General features: G+C 44.9%; 1 protein-coding gene across 2 annotated transcripts in view; it reads left to right on the top strand.

Annotated features, from left to right (window-relative positions):
- Positions 1 to 19,021, top strand: part of appa (amyloid beta (A4) precursor protein a) — a 31,304-nt gene that overhangs the window by 10,208 nt on the left and 2,075 nt on the right. The window contains exons 2-15 of one of the 2 annotated variants that reach the window (XM_053416917.1): positions 4,881 to 5,048; positions 7,835 to 7,964; positions 8,151 to 8,263; positions 8,360 to 8,550; positions 8,891 to 9,210; positions 9,679 to 9,846; positions 13,179 to 13,312; positions 14,204 to 14,278; positions 14,387 to 14,536; positions 14,799 to 14,927; positions 15,192 to 15,291; positions 16,309 to 16,521; positions 16,707 to 16,760; positions 17,397 to 17,488. In XM_053416917.1, the coding sequence (XP_053272892.1) occupies positions 4,881 to 5,048; positions 7,835 to 7,964; positions 8,151 to 8,263; positions 8,360 to 8,550; positions 8,891 to 9,210; positions 9,679 to 9,846; positions 13,179 to 13,312; positions 14,204 to 14,278; positions 14,387 to 14,536; positions 14,799 to 14,927; positions 15,192 to 15,291; positions 16,309 to 16,521; positions 16,707 to 16,760; positions 17,397 to 17,488 (2,037 nt within the window). Of the gene's footprint in view, positions 1 to 4,880; positions 5,049 to 7,834; positions 7,965 to 8,150; positions 8,264 to 8,359; positions 8,551 to 8,890; positions 9,211 to 9,678; positions 9,847 to 13,178; positions 13,313 to 14,203; positions 14,279 to 14,377; positions 14,537 to 14,798; positions 14,928 to 15,191; positions 15,292 to 16,308; positions 16,522 to 16,706; positions 16,761 to 17,396; positions 17,489 to 19,021 lie in introns of both variants that reach the window. The other variant, XM_053416916.1, reaches the window with a different exon arrangement.

Below are 19,021 nucleotides of genomic sequence, written 5' to 3'. Positions count from 1 at the left end.
TCTGTTTGTGTTCTTGTGTGTCTTTTATGCGTCTCCCTTGGGGCAAAACAAATTCCATTTCCTCCTTAAATCATTACGGCATCATTGCTTTTTATGGTCTATGAACCAACAGTGTATGCCAAGCTTTAACAATCTGGACAAGGGCTGCGTGTGCAACTTAATTCCGTGGTCCTGTATGGGTCAGCAGGTGCTGGAGTTTCCGTCTGTGATTTCTTGCTGTGACTGACTGGATTTCTTCGAGCTGCAGCTTCACCCTGCTGCGGCTCCTGAAGCACGACTGTCTTGATTTCTTCTGGGAGACGTCGCACGCCGAGCAACATGCGAGCCGGGTGTCTGCTGACTTTAATTGAACTATCTTCTCGGGGTCAATCTTCCACAGCATTAGCATCCGCTCCTCTGGCTTATTCCCTGCTGTTGACCGCGATGGCTATCATGCCAGATTTAGAGCAAAGGGGGATATTTCTCCTGACCAGGCTGCCGTCCTAATCCTCAGTGCCCAGATTACTGCTCCCTCCCCTGCAGGACGACCGGCTGGCCGGGCCGAGCGGCAGGACAGTGAACTATGGCTGAGATGGGATAAAGACACACACACACACACACACACACACACACATACACAGCCTGGTTTCTCCCTCTGTAATATACATTTGCCGCTGGTGTGTTCCACCATTTGTTAGTCTGCTAGCTCAGGGTAGATTCTAGCTGCGTTGCACTTAACCTTTTTAGTCTCCGGATTCTTATCTGTTCTTTTTGGCAGTATTTAGAAAATGAAAAATTGTAAAAGATAAGAGATGAAGAAGGGTAGAGATTATTTCTGTACGCAGTATAAACAGCGGCGTTTCTGTTTGTCAGGAGGATCTTTTTAGAATTTTCGCTTAACCCACGTTAAACTTTGCCTACAGAAGACCCACACAACCTTCCTCTCTGAGCTGCCTCTCTCCGACACCAGAATTACTCATCTTTTCTCCATTAAGCCTTCCCTGATTTCCTTCAGACGCCCGCTCCGTCCCTGGCCCTTCATCCCCTCATCCTTTTTCTGTTTTACAGAGCGCTTGACCTTCTGCTCGCGCCCCGAAGGCTTATTGTCCAATTCATCTGTCCTCCGATCTCTCCCTGCCTCCTCGCCATTGTGGTTATTGTTCTTTTCTCTCACTTTCTCCTCCCGCTCATGCCTCATGCCTTTGCCACCTTCCTGGGAGTCAGATTTATAAGCTTATAGCGAAGGCTTGGCCACTCGCCGCCTCCTCCTCCTCCCTTCCTTGGCTAGAAGACAGACTGGTGAACAGATAGCGGCTGAGAGGCAGGAAGTAGAAGAGTGTGTGATGGGCGAGGATATGATTTGCCAGCCAAAAGAGGATGACACAAAGAATTTGAATGTCAGAGAGCCACTGGAGCAGATTTGCGTACCTATGCCTCCAGCAGGGAGGACGTGGGTTTATCTTTTTCAGAAAGCGACAGGGAGAGGCCACAGGGTGGGCAGATAAGGTCAGAATGAAACTGGGCACCCAGAAAGTGAGTTAATTAAAAGATAGCACGCCATGCACAGCGACTTTTTAAAGATTATTTGAAAACTTTCTGCTCTCGGCCTGCCTTGGGTTGTACTATTAATGAGTGGTACGGGATTTGATCTATGCCCGGTAGCACTGCTCACACACAGATGACAGTGTGGGAATCGAGCGTCACAGCCTCAAATAACCCCATCTGGTGCTCTGTGTCGAGACCGATGGCCACCAGTGTTAAGTCGGCATGTGCTGGGGGCAAGAGTGGATTTTACACCCTAATTTGTGAGTGTGTATGTGTGGAAGGGTGAGGGATTTACTGATTTCCGTTCTACTACAGCTCGCGGCTCATCCCGTTGACCTGTTAGGGGTGTGAACATTGCTGATGCATATTTGACCCATGGGAGTGAAACCTGATCGTGTGTGTGTGTGTGCCTGTGTGTGTGTGTGTGAACTGTTTTAACCAGAGAGTACAGCCGAACTCCTTACTTCTTTTTGACCGTTTTAAAATTAAATACAAAATAGCCGCTGTTGCATCAATGTTTCATGAGAATATGGCAAAATCAGAACCATTAGCATATCTAATTACATTTCCCTGAAATCTAGGGCGGAGCTGCATGGATCGCTGTGGTTTTAACTTTGTCAAAGTTCCTATGAATCGATAAACCCGTCACATATTTGCTAAGTTATTTAAGGTCGGGTGGTTTATGAATTCACAGACTGTAAATCATGCATTCTGGTTAGACTCTTATTAAATCAACTTGACACAGAAAATATGAAGATGAACTCTCACATTCTCGGAAAATAACTTGGTGGCTACATTACCAGTAGAAAGCAGGAAATGCTGATAGTTATATCTCCTACTATATGTATTATAACTGTTTATTGTGGAGACCATAATGTTTCAATATTTGATTTACAAATAAGACATTAAGAATATTTGCTGTTAATTGGTGAAATCATAACTCAGCTCAATAATACAGAAAGTTTATTTATTTCTACAATGTGTGTATTCTATTGAAGCACTTTTTATTGCAGGCCAAAAACAGGACAGAGCTAGTTATGTGATTGTCCTCTCATTCAGACCAAAGCAACAGCCAATCACATAGCTGTCCCTGCCCTGTTTATCCACACTTCAGGTAAAGACTTTGAACTTGTTTTGACTGTTTGTATTGCGTTTATAATTAAAGATATCACATTGGTACAGTTCTAAAGTTATTACCTAATGCAGCTTGGTGTTCACTTGTAATGTAAGGGAAATTAATTTGTATAGTGTGTTTTTATCCACAGAGGTCATTCAATGTGTTTCACAGAAATAAAAGAAGCATAAAAGTACAGATAAGAAGCATAAAAATGTTAAAAAGGGCAAAACATTGTAAAGAAACAGTCTAAAAGCACAGATGATAAAAACAGGTCACGACTAATTAAAGTGCTGGATTAAGTGATTAAATGAAGGCGTAGAAAAACCGATTTGATATCCGTCCTAAGTGAAACTCTGTAAATCCTTTTTTCTACTGTGGAAAATTGGGTTTGTGCGATTTCAGGAGTTTGACTTTTCACATATGAAGAACGCAGCAGTTGATGGTCCAGGTCAGACGTGTTCACAACAACAACAAAAATGTCTGGAACCGTTGAGTGGAGGGGTGGTGTCCGAATAGAGTGACGTATTAATGCATGTTTTTTGTTTACTGCACACGGACACACAGAGTCGGCCCTCAACGCCAAAAGCTCTTTTATCAAGCAGACATCTTTGTTTTTAAGTGTTTGTGGGTCTGATTAATTGCAACAACACTTATCCGTTCACCTCTGGGGGCTTATAAAATTTATCCACACCCTAAAATATATTGGAAAGCAATAAAACAGCACTACTCACAAAACTACCACATCGGAATTATTATGCGTCCCCTCCACAGCCTCAAACGGATCATTACAAGCTCCACAAATGTTAATTTCCTGTTGCACAATAGCTTTGGATGACATCACATTGTTCAGGTGTAGGTTTGGTTGCATTCACCTCATGCTCGTGTAGCCCGGCGAGCTTTCTCCTCTGCCTAGGCCGGTTTCAGTGAGTGCAGTCAAGTGTAGATGGAAACAGCGGCAGCAAGGACCGACTCATTCGTCTGCCAAATGTCACTGTTGGTAAATGGAATATAATGCAAGCTGATAAAGTCCATCTTGCCGCCGATGCACTAGATACATGGCTGTAAAATCGATCCAAACATTTTGGTTTTCAGCTTCAAATTTAATCCGAATTGATCGCCCCATCAGCTTTTCTCGTTTGTTGGACGAGGACTTCATGCCCCCGGCTGCTTGAAGAAAAATCAAGTCTGGAGGAAGGAATATGCTATCCATCTCACAAAACAGCATTTGTTCGCCTGCCAGGGCCTTGAAAACCATTAACACGATTAGGCAGCACACAATGGCAACACTCCCTCTCCTCCCTCCCTCTGTCTCCTTCTCTTTTTTTTCTCCCTCCCATTTTGTTGGAGCTCATTTGCCAGTACAATGCAGACATTCACTGGTTTGTCTGCACCTCTTCTCCTGGCGGAACTTCGGACACAGAAACCTCAGAATTCATGCAGATACACACACAGACCAACGCACAGGAGCATAAATTAACACAAAAATGAATACATTCATGCCGAAGGGGGACTCACACAAGCACACACACACACACACACACGTTCGCTCGCACACACTCCCTGTGCCTGCAGCCAACCTGCTCTTATGCGCAGGATGTGCAGCGCTAATGGAGAGAAACAAACCGAAAACCAACAGAGGGTTATATAAACACTATATTGTCCTGGAAAAACTTGGGCATGTGCACAGAGATGTACACCCGCTGTTCCCATATAAGCAGCAGAGCAGAGGATTGGATGTGTTTGTGTGTGTGTGTGTGTGCATCACAGAACCCAGCGGGTGGATTGCTTCAGGCCGGTTGTTTGAGGCAATTTATTCCTCTGACGTTATTGATTTTTCGTGTCCATCCTTTGTTCCGTTCTCCAGCATTTTTCCGGCGGGATCGTTTTGCTCGAACACACAGTCGCAAAGAGGCGTTTAGTACGATGCTCGCAGTGCCATGACTAAGAGTTTTTTAAGAACACAGAAATCCAACCCAGATCCTGGTCTGTGGCTTTCCTCCTCCTCTATCCGTTCTATCTCTCTCTCTCTCTCAGTCTTGCTCACCTCATCTTACTTCTCATCTAACATGTTAATCTCCTTTCCTCTCCTCTCCCCCCTCTTTATCCGAGCAATACAATTTAATTGCATCCGTCTTGCGTTTTGTGCTCAAGAAGTTTAACATGAGTGGTAATTCTCATTAAATCTCTCTCTCTCTCCCTTTTTTTTGTATCTGCCTCCCCCCCACCCATCCACCTCTAGGTGCCTACAGATGTTTCCATGGGTCTGTTGGCAGAGCCCCAGGTGGCCATGTTTTGCGGTAAACTCAACATGCACATCAACGTGCAGAGCGGCAAGTGGGAGCCGGACCCCTCAGGCACCAAGAGCTGCATCGGAACCAAGGAGGGCATCCTGCAGTACTGCCAGGAGGTAAGCTGTGTGTGTGTGTGTGTGTGTGGGAGATGCAACAGAAGCTGCTTACCTTCTGTTCCTTATGTAAAACTGTTTATTTGCCCCCCTGAATCAATTAACGCCGATATAACACCGTTTTAAAGCTGATATGAATCTTAAGTGTCTGTAATGTAACAAGCAGCAGCTGGGTGTGGTGTAGTTAAGGTGGGGAATATAGATATTGAATGTCAGGGTTGTTTTTGAAATGATAATATCGTCAAGGTGAAATGTTTTGTCTCTGGTTGCAGTGGGAGTAAGAGGTGTCGTTTCCTCCCCAGACCAATCTTCCTCATCAATCATCCTAATTTGTTACGGCTTCACAGCTTGAAAATGGCTCTAATTTAGCTGCGTGCCTGTTGATATATGGATTTCTTAAACAGTAATTACCCCGTGTTTATTTAGGTTTGAGCGAGAAATAATCCTGGATGATAAATGTTTACAGTCGTGCCATTTAAGTTGGAGTTTTGGGTCGGATGATTTACACTTAAGCCATTAAACTGACACTCTCTGAGAAAATAACAGTGATTGAGCAGGTAGCAGTGAAAAGTCTTTATGGAGAAGAGAGTTTGCACAAAGTGAGATTTTCCTTTCTAGGGGATTTACAGTTTTTATTGCAGTGTTTGTGCAAGTGAGAATAATCTTAAAAAACGTACAGAGATTATTTCTATCTTATTATCTGAACCAGCTGCAAGATGATACAGGGAAACACAAAGTATTAGAGGCAGTAGAGACACAACGGATCACAAAACTCATGATAAGAATCAGATCATGGCTTTCAGTCATGCATCGGCTCATTTATCGGATCAACACGAGATATCTCTCTGTGATTGTTTTGCCCTGTTCTGTCTGTAGCGCCATTTGCCTCATGCTCGCTTGTCCATATAGTTTTTACCACCCACGTAGACAGTCAGTCCTCATACTGTGTACCTGCAGGTCTCAGCATTCGATGCAGTTCTCTCACACGGAGGGAACTTATATTTCCCTCTCTAGTCTGTCTATACCTGTCACTCAGTCTGTGTTGCATGTGAAATCGAACTGCATACGGCCACAGACCACAACAATATTGCGGGGAAACACTGGTCTTCTGTGCTGGTGCCGCAGGGGAGCCAATACATGGTTTCTCCAATTCCTCCCCTCCTCTCTTCGCCATGACTTTCACCGTCAACTGCTTTTAACATGCGCGGTTCACATGAGCACACAACTGCTTTGGTTTAGCTACATCTCAGGATTTAAGTTTAAGTTATTGCCTAAAAAACTGTATTTAAGTGTCCAAACTGTGGGGGTCGATCCATGCAAATCACAGATTAACCTTGTTCGATATCGGTATTTGTTCCTGCTGGGTTTTGAGAACGCAGTCCGCCATGAGAGTCTGCAAACAGATTTGGGTTTATTCCGCCAAATCCTCCACTTTGGCCGAATGACACGATGCCAGAACTCTGCTCAGTAAACAAGCTGCTTATGACCTGATGTTAGAAGCTCGGGTTGGTTTGTTAATAGGTGAAAGCTAACCAGGTCAACCTCCACACAGTGAACGCCTCTGTTCGATGGATTAACTGTTGTGCTGAGTGAATTTCTTTTTCGTTTACCGCAGCATTTCATTTGGTAGCAGTGTAGACGCTCGCTGCACAGTGTAAGAAAGGAGTGTTAAAAGGGAGTTGTCCGATAAGAGGACGTGATGCATTCTGAGTTTCTCTGAAAAGCATTTAAGACAAGCTCAAAGGAGCATTAGCTCATCCTCCCTGTGTTACCACAAATAACAAACCCTGCAAAGACAAATAAATGCTTTAGAACAATCTGTCTCGGGTCCCAGAATTTGAACTTAGAAAAATAGACGACATGAAACGTTTCCCCCTCAAAGCCGAGCAGAGGAACACGGCTTGACAAATGCAAGAATAAGAAGGAGCCAAGAACTTGATGGAGTTATTTTTTATAACATGAAGGGAGAGAGGAGGTGTGGTAGAGACGGATGAGAGGAGTCGGCACAGGGACACGTTGAATATTGTGCTGAGGCAGATGTCATGCATGGCTGAGGAGAACACAGGTAAACACAGTCTACCGACTAGCACTGCGGTAATGTTGAGAGTAAAACATCTTGTAGAACAGGGGTCGCCGAATGTTTCACCAAATTAATAATCGGTCTCTGTTGAAAGCAGGAGCAAAGGTGGCCTACAGAAAGAGCTGAGGCTACGAACTAGGAGCTGCGATGGTGAGGGGGATGTATCTATGTAAAATGAAGACATGAACATATCTTGCACATTGCACAAGCGCTGTTTGTAAAGAGAACAGTCAGAAACGTTTGTAATTGATTATCCATGCTGCATTCTACACGGGAGGTCATGTGATAAGAGCCGAAGACAATTCAGTAAAGGCTACATCGAGACAAAATAGATCCTAGAAGATCAAACTAAAACTTAGCCATTTTTCGCAGTTGTAAAACTCTTTAGTATTGTGGACGGCAAGGGTATCCCTAACAGAATTAGTGAGTTTTGAAACAAAAATGTTGCAGAGGAGGTTCTGAGAGAGAAACGACCGCAAGAAGAGCGATGTATGGGTAAAAATACAAAATAAATGAGCAGTGTAGGAGGATAAATGGGTCATGGACGTTTTGAAAGTGTGTGTAGGATACAGAGAGGGCGAATCCACGCTTATTCCATCTCTGGTTCCCACTGTAGAGTAGGTGCTAAAAAGGTTTGGATGATGGATGAAGAGGATAGCCCTGTATTCTCTCATTTTATATTATATAATGTATATTCCTGTCGTTGTAGGTGTACCCGGAGCTCCAGATTACCAATGTGGTAGAGGCCAACCAGCCAATCAGCATCCAGAACTGGTGCAAGAAGGGACGCAAGCAGTGTCGCAGCCACATGCACATCGTCGTGCCCTACCGCTGCCTGGGTGAGTCCATTATAGGATTTCACTGACTCACACTTTTCGGCGAAACCATTTCTAGAAAGTGGTGTTACCATAGCAACCAAGGAGTCAGCCGAGTCAGCTCTGCTCACTTTGAGTCTTTTTTAGTTTTGGTATAGATGTGTCTGGGTTGTGCACAATTTCTAAAAATGGATGTTGTTGTTGTTGCAGTGGGAGAATTCGTGAGCGACGCCCTGCTCGTCCCAGACAAGTGCAAGTTCCTGCACCAGGAGCGCATGGACCAGTGCGAGAGCCACTTGCACTGGCACACTGTCGCCAAGGAGGTGAGAACATCCACCCACACACTCACCTTCACACGTAGTTAGGATGAATGTTTACTAATCAACGGTCTGTTTCTCTCTTTGTCTTGCTTTGTGTAGTCCTGTGGAGACCGCACCATGAATCTCCATGACTACGGGATGCTGTTGCCCTGTGGCATCGACCGTTTCCGAGGAGTCGAGTTTGTGTGCTGTCCCGCCGAGGCGGAGCGGGAAGCTGACAGCGCCGAGCAGGACGCTGATGATTCTGATGTCTGGTGGGGCGGTGCAGAGACCGACTACTCTGACAACAGGTACATACACACTCACACACACACTCACACACATCCACACACACAAAGATAAATGAGGGCAAAGGAGCAGCAGAGTAATACATCAGCGCTCAAATGATCATAGATTCTACCACTTTCATTTTCAACACTGGCATGAAGATGAAATGTCTGTCCTTGAGTGCAATGGTTATAATTTAGAGTCTCTGTCCTCATCTCCTCCTCATTTATTCTCTTTGTCTTCCTCATCCCTCTTTCTCTGACGCCTTTCCTTCCCATAATCGTGCTCATTGGCTCCATATGTCTCACCTTCTCCCCCTTTTCCTTCTCTCCCTTTTTCTACCCACCCCTCCTCCCCTCACAGTATGGTGCGGGAGCCAGAGCCAGTGGAGCAGCAAGAGGAAGCCAGGCCATCTGTGGCGGTAGAGGAGGACAAGGAAGAGGAGGTGGCTGAGGAAGACGAGGAGGAGGAGGAGGAGGACGACCTTCTGGAAAATGACCAGGACGGAGACGGGGAGGAGGATGAGGAGGCCGTGGAGGAGGAGGAGGACGAAGAGGAGGATGGTGATGACGGCTTTGTCGACGCGCTCGACGACAACGAAGATGCCGATGAGCCTACCACCAACGTTGCCATGACAACCACCACCACCACCACCACCGAGTCTGTGGAGGAAGTTGTCCGGGGTGAGGAACTTGCCTTGTTTAGTTTTGCTTCACACCTTCTGTTTTAAATTGCGCTAACGGGGTTGGTGAACATGATCAGATGACGTGTTTCAGATTAATCTGGAACAAGCGGCAACATGTACAAATGAGTTTTCCCCATTTTGTTCATGCTTTGCTAAACACAGCCGAACCTCGCCCTCCTCACCAATTAATTTCCTGCTGTCATATTTCTTATTGTGCTCATTTGTCATTTCACAGCGCTCATTAGCTACGTTCCATTAGAATCAGAATTGGTTGTATCAGCTTTGTTTTTTCATTTCAGTGTTAAATTGCTCTTAAAATCGGTTCTGGCTTTCTTCACACACCCTGTTGTAGCGTCATGCATTTTATATCTGTAACATGTCCTTTTTTTATAGGTGAACAAAAGATCTTTACATAGGAACATGAGATTAAGTGTGTGTGTGTGTGTGTGTGTGTGTGTCGTCCAAGATGTGTGCTGGGCCAACGCAGAGACTGGTCCATGCCGGGCCATGCTGCCACGCTGGTACTTTGACCGACAGGACGGCCGCTGTGCTCAGTTTATCTACGGGGGCTGCGGAGGCAACAGGAATAACTTTGACTCAGAGGAGTACTGCCTGTCTGTCTGCAGCAGCGTCAGTAAGTCCTGCTCACATCTGACCGGCAGCTCGCCGCTCTCAGCAGCCGGTTTCCTCTCTAGCTCGTCCCTAACCCTCGCTGTTCCTCGCTGTCCGCTTGATATTAACAGCAGATCATTCTCGCCTGGTGTGCTTCTCCTGTCGACTCCTTTCCTAGCTAACGTTTACTTATTCCTCGCCGTGTGTGTGTGTGTGTGTGTGTCTGTCTGTGTGTGTCTGTCTGTGTGTGTGTGTGTGCGTGGTTCATCCAGCAAATAAAGCTGTTTGCACTAAAAATAGACTCTACCTTTCCCACAATCCTTTGCAGGTTCTTGACGCCACCGTCCTGATCCCCCGTGCACTCTGTCACCTTTGCTTCTACACCCAGCTCTGTTGTGATTGGTGATTTAAATACATTTATAAACAGTGATCCAATATCACAGCAAAAGCAAAACTGAAAACAGATTGGTAAATAACAACTTGGAGTTTTCTCCTTTCCTCTTCTATTAATAATCTCACAACCCCTCAGAGCACGAGCACGTACATTAATAAAATAGATTAAGAGATTGCTGAACTAAATGAAGTAGTGAACCACTGCCAAACACCATGTTCCAGTAATGGTGGATATCTATCCTATGATACCCTATGTATCTACATAGGGTCATTTTTATGGACAATTTGCCTCAGTGGCTGACTGGCACAGTGGATTATTTTACATTACCATGGTGACACTGTTGTTTCCCTATAGAGCATGTATAATAACTATGATCATCTCTGCGATTACAGCCGTTTCACAGGCATCGCTTCACACTTAAACATGAAAAGGAGCTGTAAAACGGTCCAGGCAGGAATTATTCTTTGCAATAATCCTCACCGCACGGCACATTATCCTTTGCATTCCTGACACGTGGCGGGCTCGCTTACATGATTCCGTCCTTATCACCGAGGAAACGCGTTCAATTGACTTAAATCGGGTGTCACATTAGCCTCCTGCAATTTAGAAAATGTGAGACGTTTCTCAGGCAGCGGTAAAGGAAGAACTCATCAATACATCATTACCTGCTCTCAGCCAATACCTGCCTCCGACATCACACAGTGATGATTGATTAGTGGGACAATGGGGACGACTGCTGGAGGATTTTTCTCACGTTGTCAATATGTTTGGAATTTCTTAATAACAGAGACTGATTGGATTTTAAATGTGTGTGTCTGTGCATGTGTGCGCGTTAGCAAGTGTGCAGATGGGGACTGTATGTGATGTCGGGGAGCGGAAGATGGTTTCAGTGTTTGGCTCTGCTGCTGATTTCACTGTGTGTGTGAGTCTCATTCACAACTGTGTGATCTGCCCTGCAGCAAAATGGAGTCACGCTATATGGAGTCCCTATATTTGGATCTAATTCTATCCTCTGTGTGTATGCGTGTGTATTAATATGCATGTGTGTTTGTGATAAGGGATTTCTGCCCTGCATAGCATAGTGGAAATGAGAAACTGCTGCAGTGTCTAACCCACGCCAACACACACACACCCACACACACACACACACACAGGTATTGTGTTCAATTAACATTCAATCCCAGTAAGTCTTAGAGTAAAATGGAATATATTCATATGACAGATAATCACATGATAATAATAATCCATGTCATTTTTACAGAGCAGAAAAATGCACTTTTCAGTCTTTGTTCTCTGTGTTTGCTCCAACATTATAATAATTCAGTCTTTGTCCAGTTAATGAAAGATTTTTCTTTGCCCAAAATCTGTCTCACTGTTCCCCTCCTCAGTGATTCTCAACCTGAGGGTCCTAATCCCAACGGGGCTCGCAAGATAATTTGTAGGCGTCTCCAGATAGTTGTGGAGGAAAATATGACGTAATATATTCAAAATAAAATGAGATATTTTAGACTGGGGGTAGTTCTTATATGTAATTGTCAGCGTGTTTGAGAGAGTCAAAGTTGAACCCTAACCCTAAATCGGGACGAAGGTCAGAGAGGTGCGTGTGGCGGCTTAGGGGATTTATATTTTTGACGTTTTTGACTCTGCATCTAATATAATCTATTGTGCATGTTTTTTTAAAAGTCATTTACATACCACGGATGCTAAATAATTTGCTTCACAGAGTGATTTATGGAAGGCATCCATATAAAATGGTGCCGCTGGAAGAGGAGGCAAATGGGGACTAAGGAAAACTGTCGCAGTGCTTTGATTTGTGAAAACTATAGAGTGCACTGGGAACGCCTCACAGCATTGATGAAAGAAGAAAGTGGAATAAGTGGATTGACACTTGAAGGGTTTACCAAATAATATTTTATTCTTGGATTATCTAACAGATCCAGATTTTTACCTCCTCTCAACCCTCTGGAGTCTGTGGGTTTTTGAGTCTAATATACTATGTCAAAGTGAAACATTAAATATCTGCTCATATAGGCAAATGTTGTGCTTTAAAAATGTACCAATTATTCAGATGGTAAACATTTCTTAATGTGGTAAATAAAACACAAAATCAAACTCATTCAGAAAGGGCTATTGGTGAAACACAAATTGAATCAATGTCCTTGATAAGAACTGCGTGTTCTGGGGATTAGGACACTTTGAAAATACATGTTGCTTTTGAGTTTTTCACATAACAGTAACTTTCCAGCACCACAAACTGACGTACTGCTGAGCTGGCGGCAGAAATCCGACTCAGATCTCTAATCCGGCGTCAGGGCGAATAAAACCGTCTCATAATAAGAGAGAAAAAATGTTGTGTTACAAAACAAATGTTTTTTAGGAACAGAGACTGACACAACACTTGGGTCAGAGTGAAAACATCTGTCCTTGTGCCCTCTCATCAGACACAACCATATTCACATATTGGCGACCTTCACGCACATGCACACGCGCGCAACCACTTCTAACAGCACACTCATGGAAGACAATCAACTTTCTGCTGATTAAAACTACGTTTCACGCACTATAATAAGATGATACAGTTCGTTGGCGAGTTGACTGCAGCTCGGTCTGTTCTCCTGAGCCCACAGCCTCAGTGTTTCTTTGGCAGGAAAGCGATCATCACACTTTGAATGAAGTTATATAAGTGAGAGACAGGTTTTTGTCTCTTTTCTACAAAGGACCCTGGGTCAGATGAGGCGTTTGCTTTTGGAAGGTGCTGGCTTCCAGCTACAGCCGCTATCTTATTGTCTTTTCTCTCCTTTTGGTCTCACTAACCCTTTTAAAACAAATTCGGCCTCTTGTGATTTGTGTGTGTCCCCGACCGACCTACTAAAAAAGAGATGATGGCTCAGTGAAAGGCTTTTCACCTCCTTGCCTTCTCTCTCTCTTTCTCTCTCTCTCTCTGCATTCATTCCCTGCAGTGCCCACTGCCATGCCCAGCTCCCCCGACGCCGTCGACCACTACCTGGAGACGCCCACAGACGAAAATGAACATGCCCACTTCCAGAAGGCCAAGGAGAGCCTGGAGGCCAAGCACCGAGAGAGAATGTCCCAGGTACTGACGGAGAAGGGAGAGGAAGGATTTTTACTGTTAATACTTTAAAGCTGATCAGAAGAAGAGAAAGCAGGCAGCGGACAAAATATTTTTTTATGAATAGAATAGGAAGAGGAAAGAGGTGTGGCGAGTAAAAATCGAGTAGGTGCGTTTGCTAATCCCTCCCGGGTAAGCCGACTGAGCCATTTCGACTTTAATTGTATTCTTTAATCAAGCTGCTCGCACTCCGGCAGAGAGCCAGATGGTCCTCAGCAACATCTCACATTTCAAAGCTCCAGACTCTAACATCCTTTCACGGCCCTCAGAGCAACCCCTTATTTTTTGGTAGCAGAGTTTGTGCGCCACTTTGGTTTCGGTCTCTTTGTTTTGCTCGGGGAGTTCCAGGCGCAGCGTCCTCTGATTTCACACACTTGACTTCACCCTCACAGATACTGCTAGGTTATGTCTGAAGAGGCCCGAGCTGAACGAAGAAAAATCCCCTGTGAGTCAGAGTGGATGGAACTGAGGAAGGATGTACAGGAAAATGAAAGGGGAACCGAAACTGTTGATCTTATACTTTACATGTCTTTAAAATGCTTCACTTTAAACCGGAGTATGAACCAAAACAAGGTCCTCGTATCAGAATGTAGAATCTGTAGTGAAAGCCATGTAAAACCTCTTGTTTTCTTCCATTTAGCCCCTGTCCACCCTAATTTAGATATTTAGCAAAAAAAATGTTGTATGGGCCTCTCGTCCAAATGGCTCCAGACAGCCGTAAAAGATCCGATTAGTGGCACAAAGAGTAACGAGATGTTTCGCTCAAGTGTAACAACAGCCTGTGACAGAGCAAGCAAAAAGACAAGGTTGATTGACGTGGGTAATTAATGTTTCCTTCCTTTTTCTTGTCCTGAGGTGATGAGAGAGTGGGAGGAGGCCGAGAGGGAGGCCAAGAATCTCCCACGTGCCGACAAGAAGGCCGTCATCCAGGTAGGACCAGCATGAACCGGACATTAGAGCAAATCACCCGAGAGTCTTTCCTCCGGGCCCTTTCACCGCTCCATGTTGTGTGTGTGTGTAATCATGCAGCGTTTCCAGGAGAAGGTGGAGGGCCTGGAGCAGGAGGCGGCCAGCGAGCGCCAGCAGCTGGTGGAGACCCACATGGCCCGGGTGGAGGCTCTGCTCAACGACCGCCGCCGTCTGGCTCTGGAGAGCTACCTGACCGCCCTGCAGCAGGACCCACCCAGGGTACAGCAGCTTATGTTTAGTAGAATTAGAGAAATGTGTTGGATTGGTAAAAAATGAGGTTTCCTCATAGCGCCAGCCATCAAACCCAGGACATGTGCTGTCAAGCAGTTGGTAAATGTCGCCTGTCAAATAGGAGAAAAACGACATCTGACAGATGAACAACTGTGGGATTTGTGTCCTCGTAACAAATTACAGCTTCAGCTCGTTGGTTTCTGATCCAGACCAGATTTATATCCGTCACTGTCATCGTCTCTCCCTGCAGCCTCGTCATGTCTTCAGCCTGTTGAAGAAGTACGTGCGTGCCGAGCAGAAGGACAGGCAGCACACCCTCAAACACTTTGAACACGTCCGCATGGTGGATCCCAAGAAGGCAGCGCAGATTAGGCCCCAGGTAAGTTCACTGTGTTGACCTCATCTCAGAAGGAAGAGCGAGGCGTCGGTGGTTCGATCCCCTGACGTGCGTTTGCTGTGTGAGATTAAAAAAAGCACAGTGCATAGTAGCGCTGCATGAATGTGTGTGAGAATGGTGAAAAAAGAGCTTTATGAATTAATTCAATTTATCATCCATGTAGTTATAGATCTGTAAATTATGATTCTGCTTTTATGATATAACCACAACGCATCAACCACATTCTGTGTGTGTGTGTGTTTATAGGTGCTGACCCACCTGCGTGTCATCGAGGAGCGTATGAACCAGTCTCTGGGACTTCTCTACAAGGTGCCCGGCGTGGCCGACGATATCCAGGACCAAGTCGGTGAGTTCGTCATTTCGACGCTTAAAGACACACTGAGGCTTTTACTTCGATTAAAGAAATAATCAATACAATATCCAGACGAGTATAAAGACAGATGGAAGTCTAGAGCACTTAATGAAGAAACAAGAAAATACAGATAAGCACACCACTACATCTTGTTAGGATGAACGTTGGCTGCGTGTCATATTCACTGTGTAACTGCTGACCATGACACCAGAGAGATATGGCCCTAGACACACTGTCCTGTTTGTGACGGAGAGAATGCTCTAAATTCCAACCCCTGGAAAAATACATTTTATTTGTTGATAAGGGAATGGAGCCATTTGTCCTAATCCCTCTGTTCAGAGTCAAATGAAACTGTTCTGCAGGGGAGATAAATCCCCCCCTCCCCCCTCCAGTCCCTGCATTTGTTAGGTTTCTGTTTTTTTGGTTTATTGGAATTGCGTGCGTCACGCAGCCATCTGTGTTTCTGTCTTGGAGACTGTCACAGTCTGTGCTACCCGGCAAAACACACACACACACACACAACCACAGGAGCAAACATACTCTGGGGAAAAAAAGGCACCATTCAGGCATTACTAGGCACCAAGTCTAATAAAGAAATTGAACTTAACATTCCGTGGAGGCTTTATTTTCACGGGACACTGCGGAGAATATGATTTTCTTTCAGCAGAAAAAAGCACACTGGCCGTTCTTTGTGTTATTGCAGAATATTTTTTATCACAAGCAGTATTTTCATCATACAGAATGTTTTAGAGTGAAAGAAATGGCCAGTGATTTGAGTTACAGGGAGCTGAGTCAAAAGGAAATGGACATCCTGAAAAAGTTGCAGACTTAGATTTTTTTTGTACAAGGAGGTTCCTGAAATAAATAATAATAGTAAAAAAAATGTGAAAGACTGTTATTCGCACAATGCTGTCTCTATTCCTGCTGTTTCCATCCATGCATGGTAGCGCTGCCTTCAATATGTTTTAAGCTACTGCGAAATTCACACATTCCTCGTGTCCGTCCATCCAGAGCTCCTGCAGAGGGAGCAGGCGGAGATGGCCCAGCAGCTGGCCAACCTGCAGACAGACGTGAGGGTAAGCTACGGCAACGACGCCCTGATGCCCGACCAGGAGCTGGGAGACGGCCAGACTGACTTCCTGCCCCAGGAAGACACTCTGGGCCTGGGAGGCGTCGGCTTCATTCACCCTGAGAGCTTCAACCAGCCCAACACTGAGAACCAGGGTACGTACTGACCCACAAACTTGAATAAGATCATCACGGAGCAGCAGCTACAGTGCGGTTGCTTCAAGGTTGATTGAAATGCTACGAGGGAGGAAGCATTCCTCTTTTGGCCTTGAAGGACTAAACTGAGCTTCCAAACAAAATGAATTAGAAAGTTAAATCTCTCTCTCTCTCTCTCCCTCTAGTTGACTCAGTGGACTCTCGTCCTAATCTTGAAAGAGGCATCCCCACACGACCAGGTTGGTTATATTGTTGAAAAAGTATTGTGATTTTAAATTAGAATACACATTTAGATCATGAGATAGACGGGATTAAGGCCTGTGGATATTATACTGTTGACTTTGTCACATTCTCCTTATCAGGTTGCTACAGCAACTGTGGCACATTCTTTAAAACCTCTTATCACTGTTTGCTTACTTGGGCGTAAAGCTGCTCCATGTTAAGAAATGCACCCCCTGGTGGCAATACTGGAGGCCACATATGAGCCACAGGATTAAATTATAAATACATAAGAAGCTCTACTCCTCAGATCCATCATTCAACTTCAGTGAAGTCAGGAAAATATTTTTCTGCCGCGTCGCCCTCCTCCAGCTTGTATTTGCCCACAGCCAGCTCCACTTGACCTCCATTTAGGCGCCGGCTGCGGTTGTCAGGGGATTTCTGATGCAGCTGCAGGCTCCATGCATACTGCGAACGCTGTGCAGTATGTGCCATATTCATTTCATTGGTAACACCCAGTGCTCCTCCAGCGCTGTCAAGTCCTGCTCGAGCCAGCCAGTTTGATTTCAGCAAGTTTGTGTGTGTGGCGGGATGAGAAAGCGGCTGAGTGTCACCATCCATAATGGATACAGTACTTTTTTCCTTCGCTTTGCCAGTGACTGGAATGAAGATGGAAGCGTTCCCTGAGATGCGGATGGAGACGGAGGACAGACAGAGCACTGAATATGAAGTTCACCACCAGAAACTGGTAAACCGACGCACACACAGACACACAACCGCACAGCAACAAACTCACACTGTCAAAAACAGTGCAGGAATGTAGACTCATCTGAATCTCACTGATGTGTGTAAATATGCAGGCTAATTAATAAACATGGAGAAATCGACAAACACACGCCAGGATGCTTTTACTGACACATGCAAACACACACACATACCCACACACACACACTCTCAGATCCATGTTTCCACTTTGCCCTCCCCGTCAACTCCCAAGGTTGTCGCCATGGAGACAGGTGTCCATGGAGACAGCCGTGACCACGTGTGCGTCATGCTTCCTCCACCGTCCTCTGATCTCAGTTCAGTTTTGTGTTGCTTTTCCACCGGTCAGCCACAGGTTCTTAAACCGAGCGTAACAAGGCTCCAACCCAGTTTCTGCGTTCATTCATTAATCTCATCCAATATTGTAATACCAGCACAAAAAACCCTCGATCCATGCTCAGTCGAATTATAATCCACGTACCTTATCCCTTTCACCTAACGGCTTTAATCCCTTAATCCCTGTTTTTTATTACATATCACATTTCTTGCATTCACAAGGAGCAGTCGGTGTCACAGTGCGTCCCCACTCAACCTCTTCATTTCATATTCACGGTTACCCTGATCGGCATCCTGCAGGATTATTGTGGAGGACGCGCACAAGCCTGAAATTAAGTCCCGGCTCACTGACACAAAGAGGGTGTTGAGATGTTTGACGCTTTACTGATGTTATTGAGTTTGTGTCGACACAATAAACGATATATAAAGATGAACGACGCATCACTGCCTTCTCCAGTTTCTGAAGGCCGACATGGCTCTTTGCTGCATTTCCTCCTTTCTCTTAAAAGCATTTCATTACTTTTACACACCAGGGGGCACTCAAGATGGTTTGGCCTCATTTCTGGGCACCTGTCATGTTGTCCATCTTTATATATAATCTGTGATTGACACAAATGTCCAGACAGGTGGAGATATCACGTCTGTTTGCCGTCCTTCACAAAACGCCACCTGCTTCTATTTCTTCTCACACAGAAGAGCCGAAGCCCTCATTCGTTTTCAGGAAATTGCCAATAATCATGTGTGTTTTGATTGTGTTGTGTGGGAGTTGAGTCATGCTTCTTTATGTCATGAATCAACTGAAGGGGAAAAAAAGTCTGCACCAGGAAATTTCCTCTAAAATAAGTAATCTTCCAGTTTTTGTCATGACCATGTGTTTCTATGCGTTGCCTCCTTGTTCTCCAGCCGCACCACTAGTTATTTCGGGGCCTCGTTTGACTCTTTATGATGCAATTTAAAAATAGCAAATGTAATTACACAAAGCATCCACCGCAAAATGAAAACTAGGAAGAAACAGTAGCGTTTGAGCTGCTGCAGCTACAAGAAGATCATTATCTTTCTGAGCGATACTACATTAAAACCATTTCTCGGCACAGTTATTGTAATAATTAATTCATAATTAATTATCTTAAAAAGAATGATCAGTGGTAGAAAAAGACATATGTAAGGAAAGGTCATCGATGTG

The sequence above is a fragment of the Pleuronectes platessa genome, chromosome 24, assembly GCF_947347685.1.
Source record: "Pleuronectes platessa chromosome 24, fPlePla1.1, whole genome shotgun sequence".
Lineage (NCBI taxonomy): Eukaryota > Metazoa > Chordata > Actinopteri > Pleuronectiformes > Pleuronectidae > Pleuronectes > Pleuronectes platessa.
The sequence above is the reverse complement of the archived record's forward strand: the minus strand, read 5'-3'. Positions and strand labels throughout refer to the sequence as shown.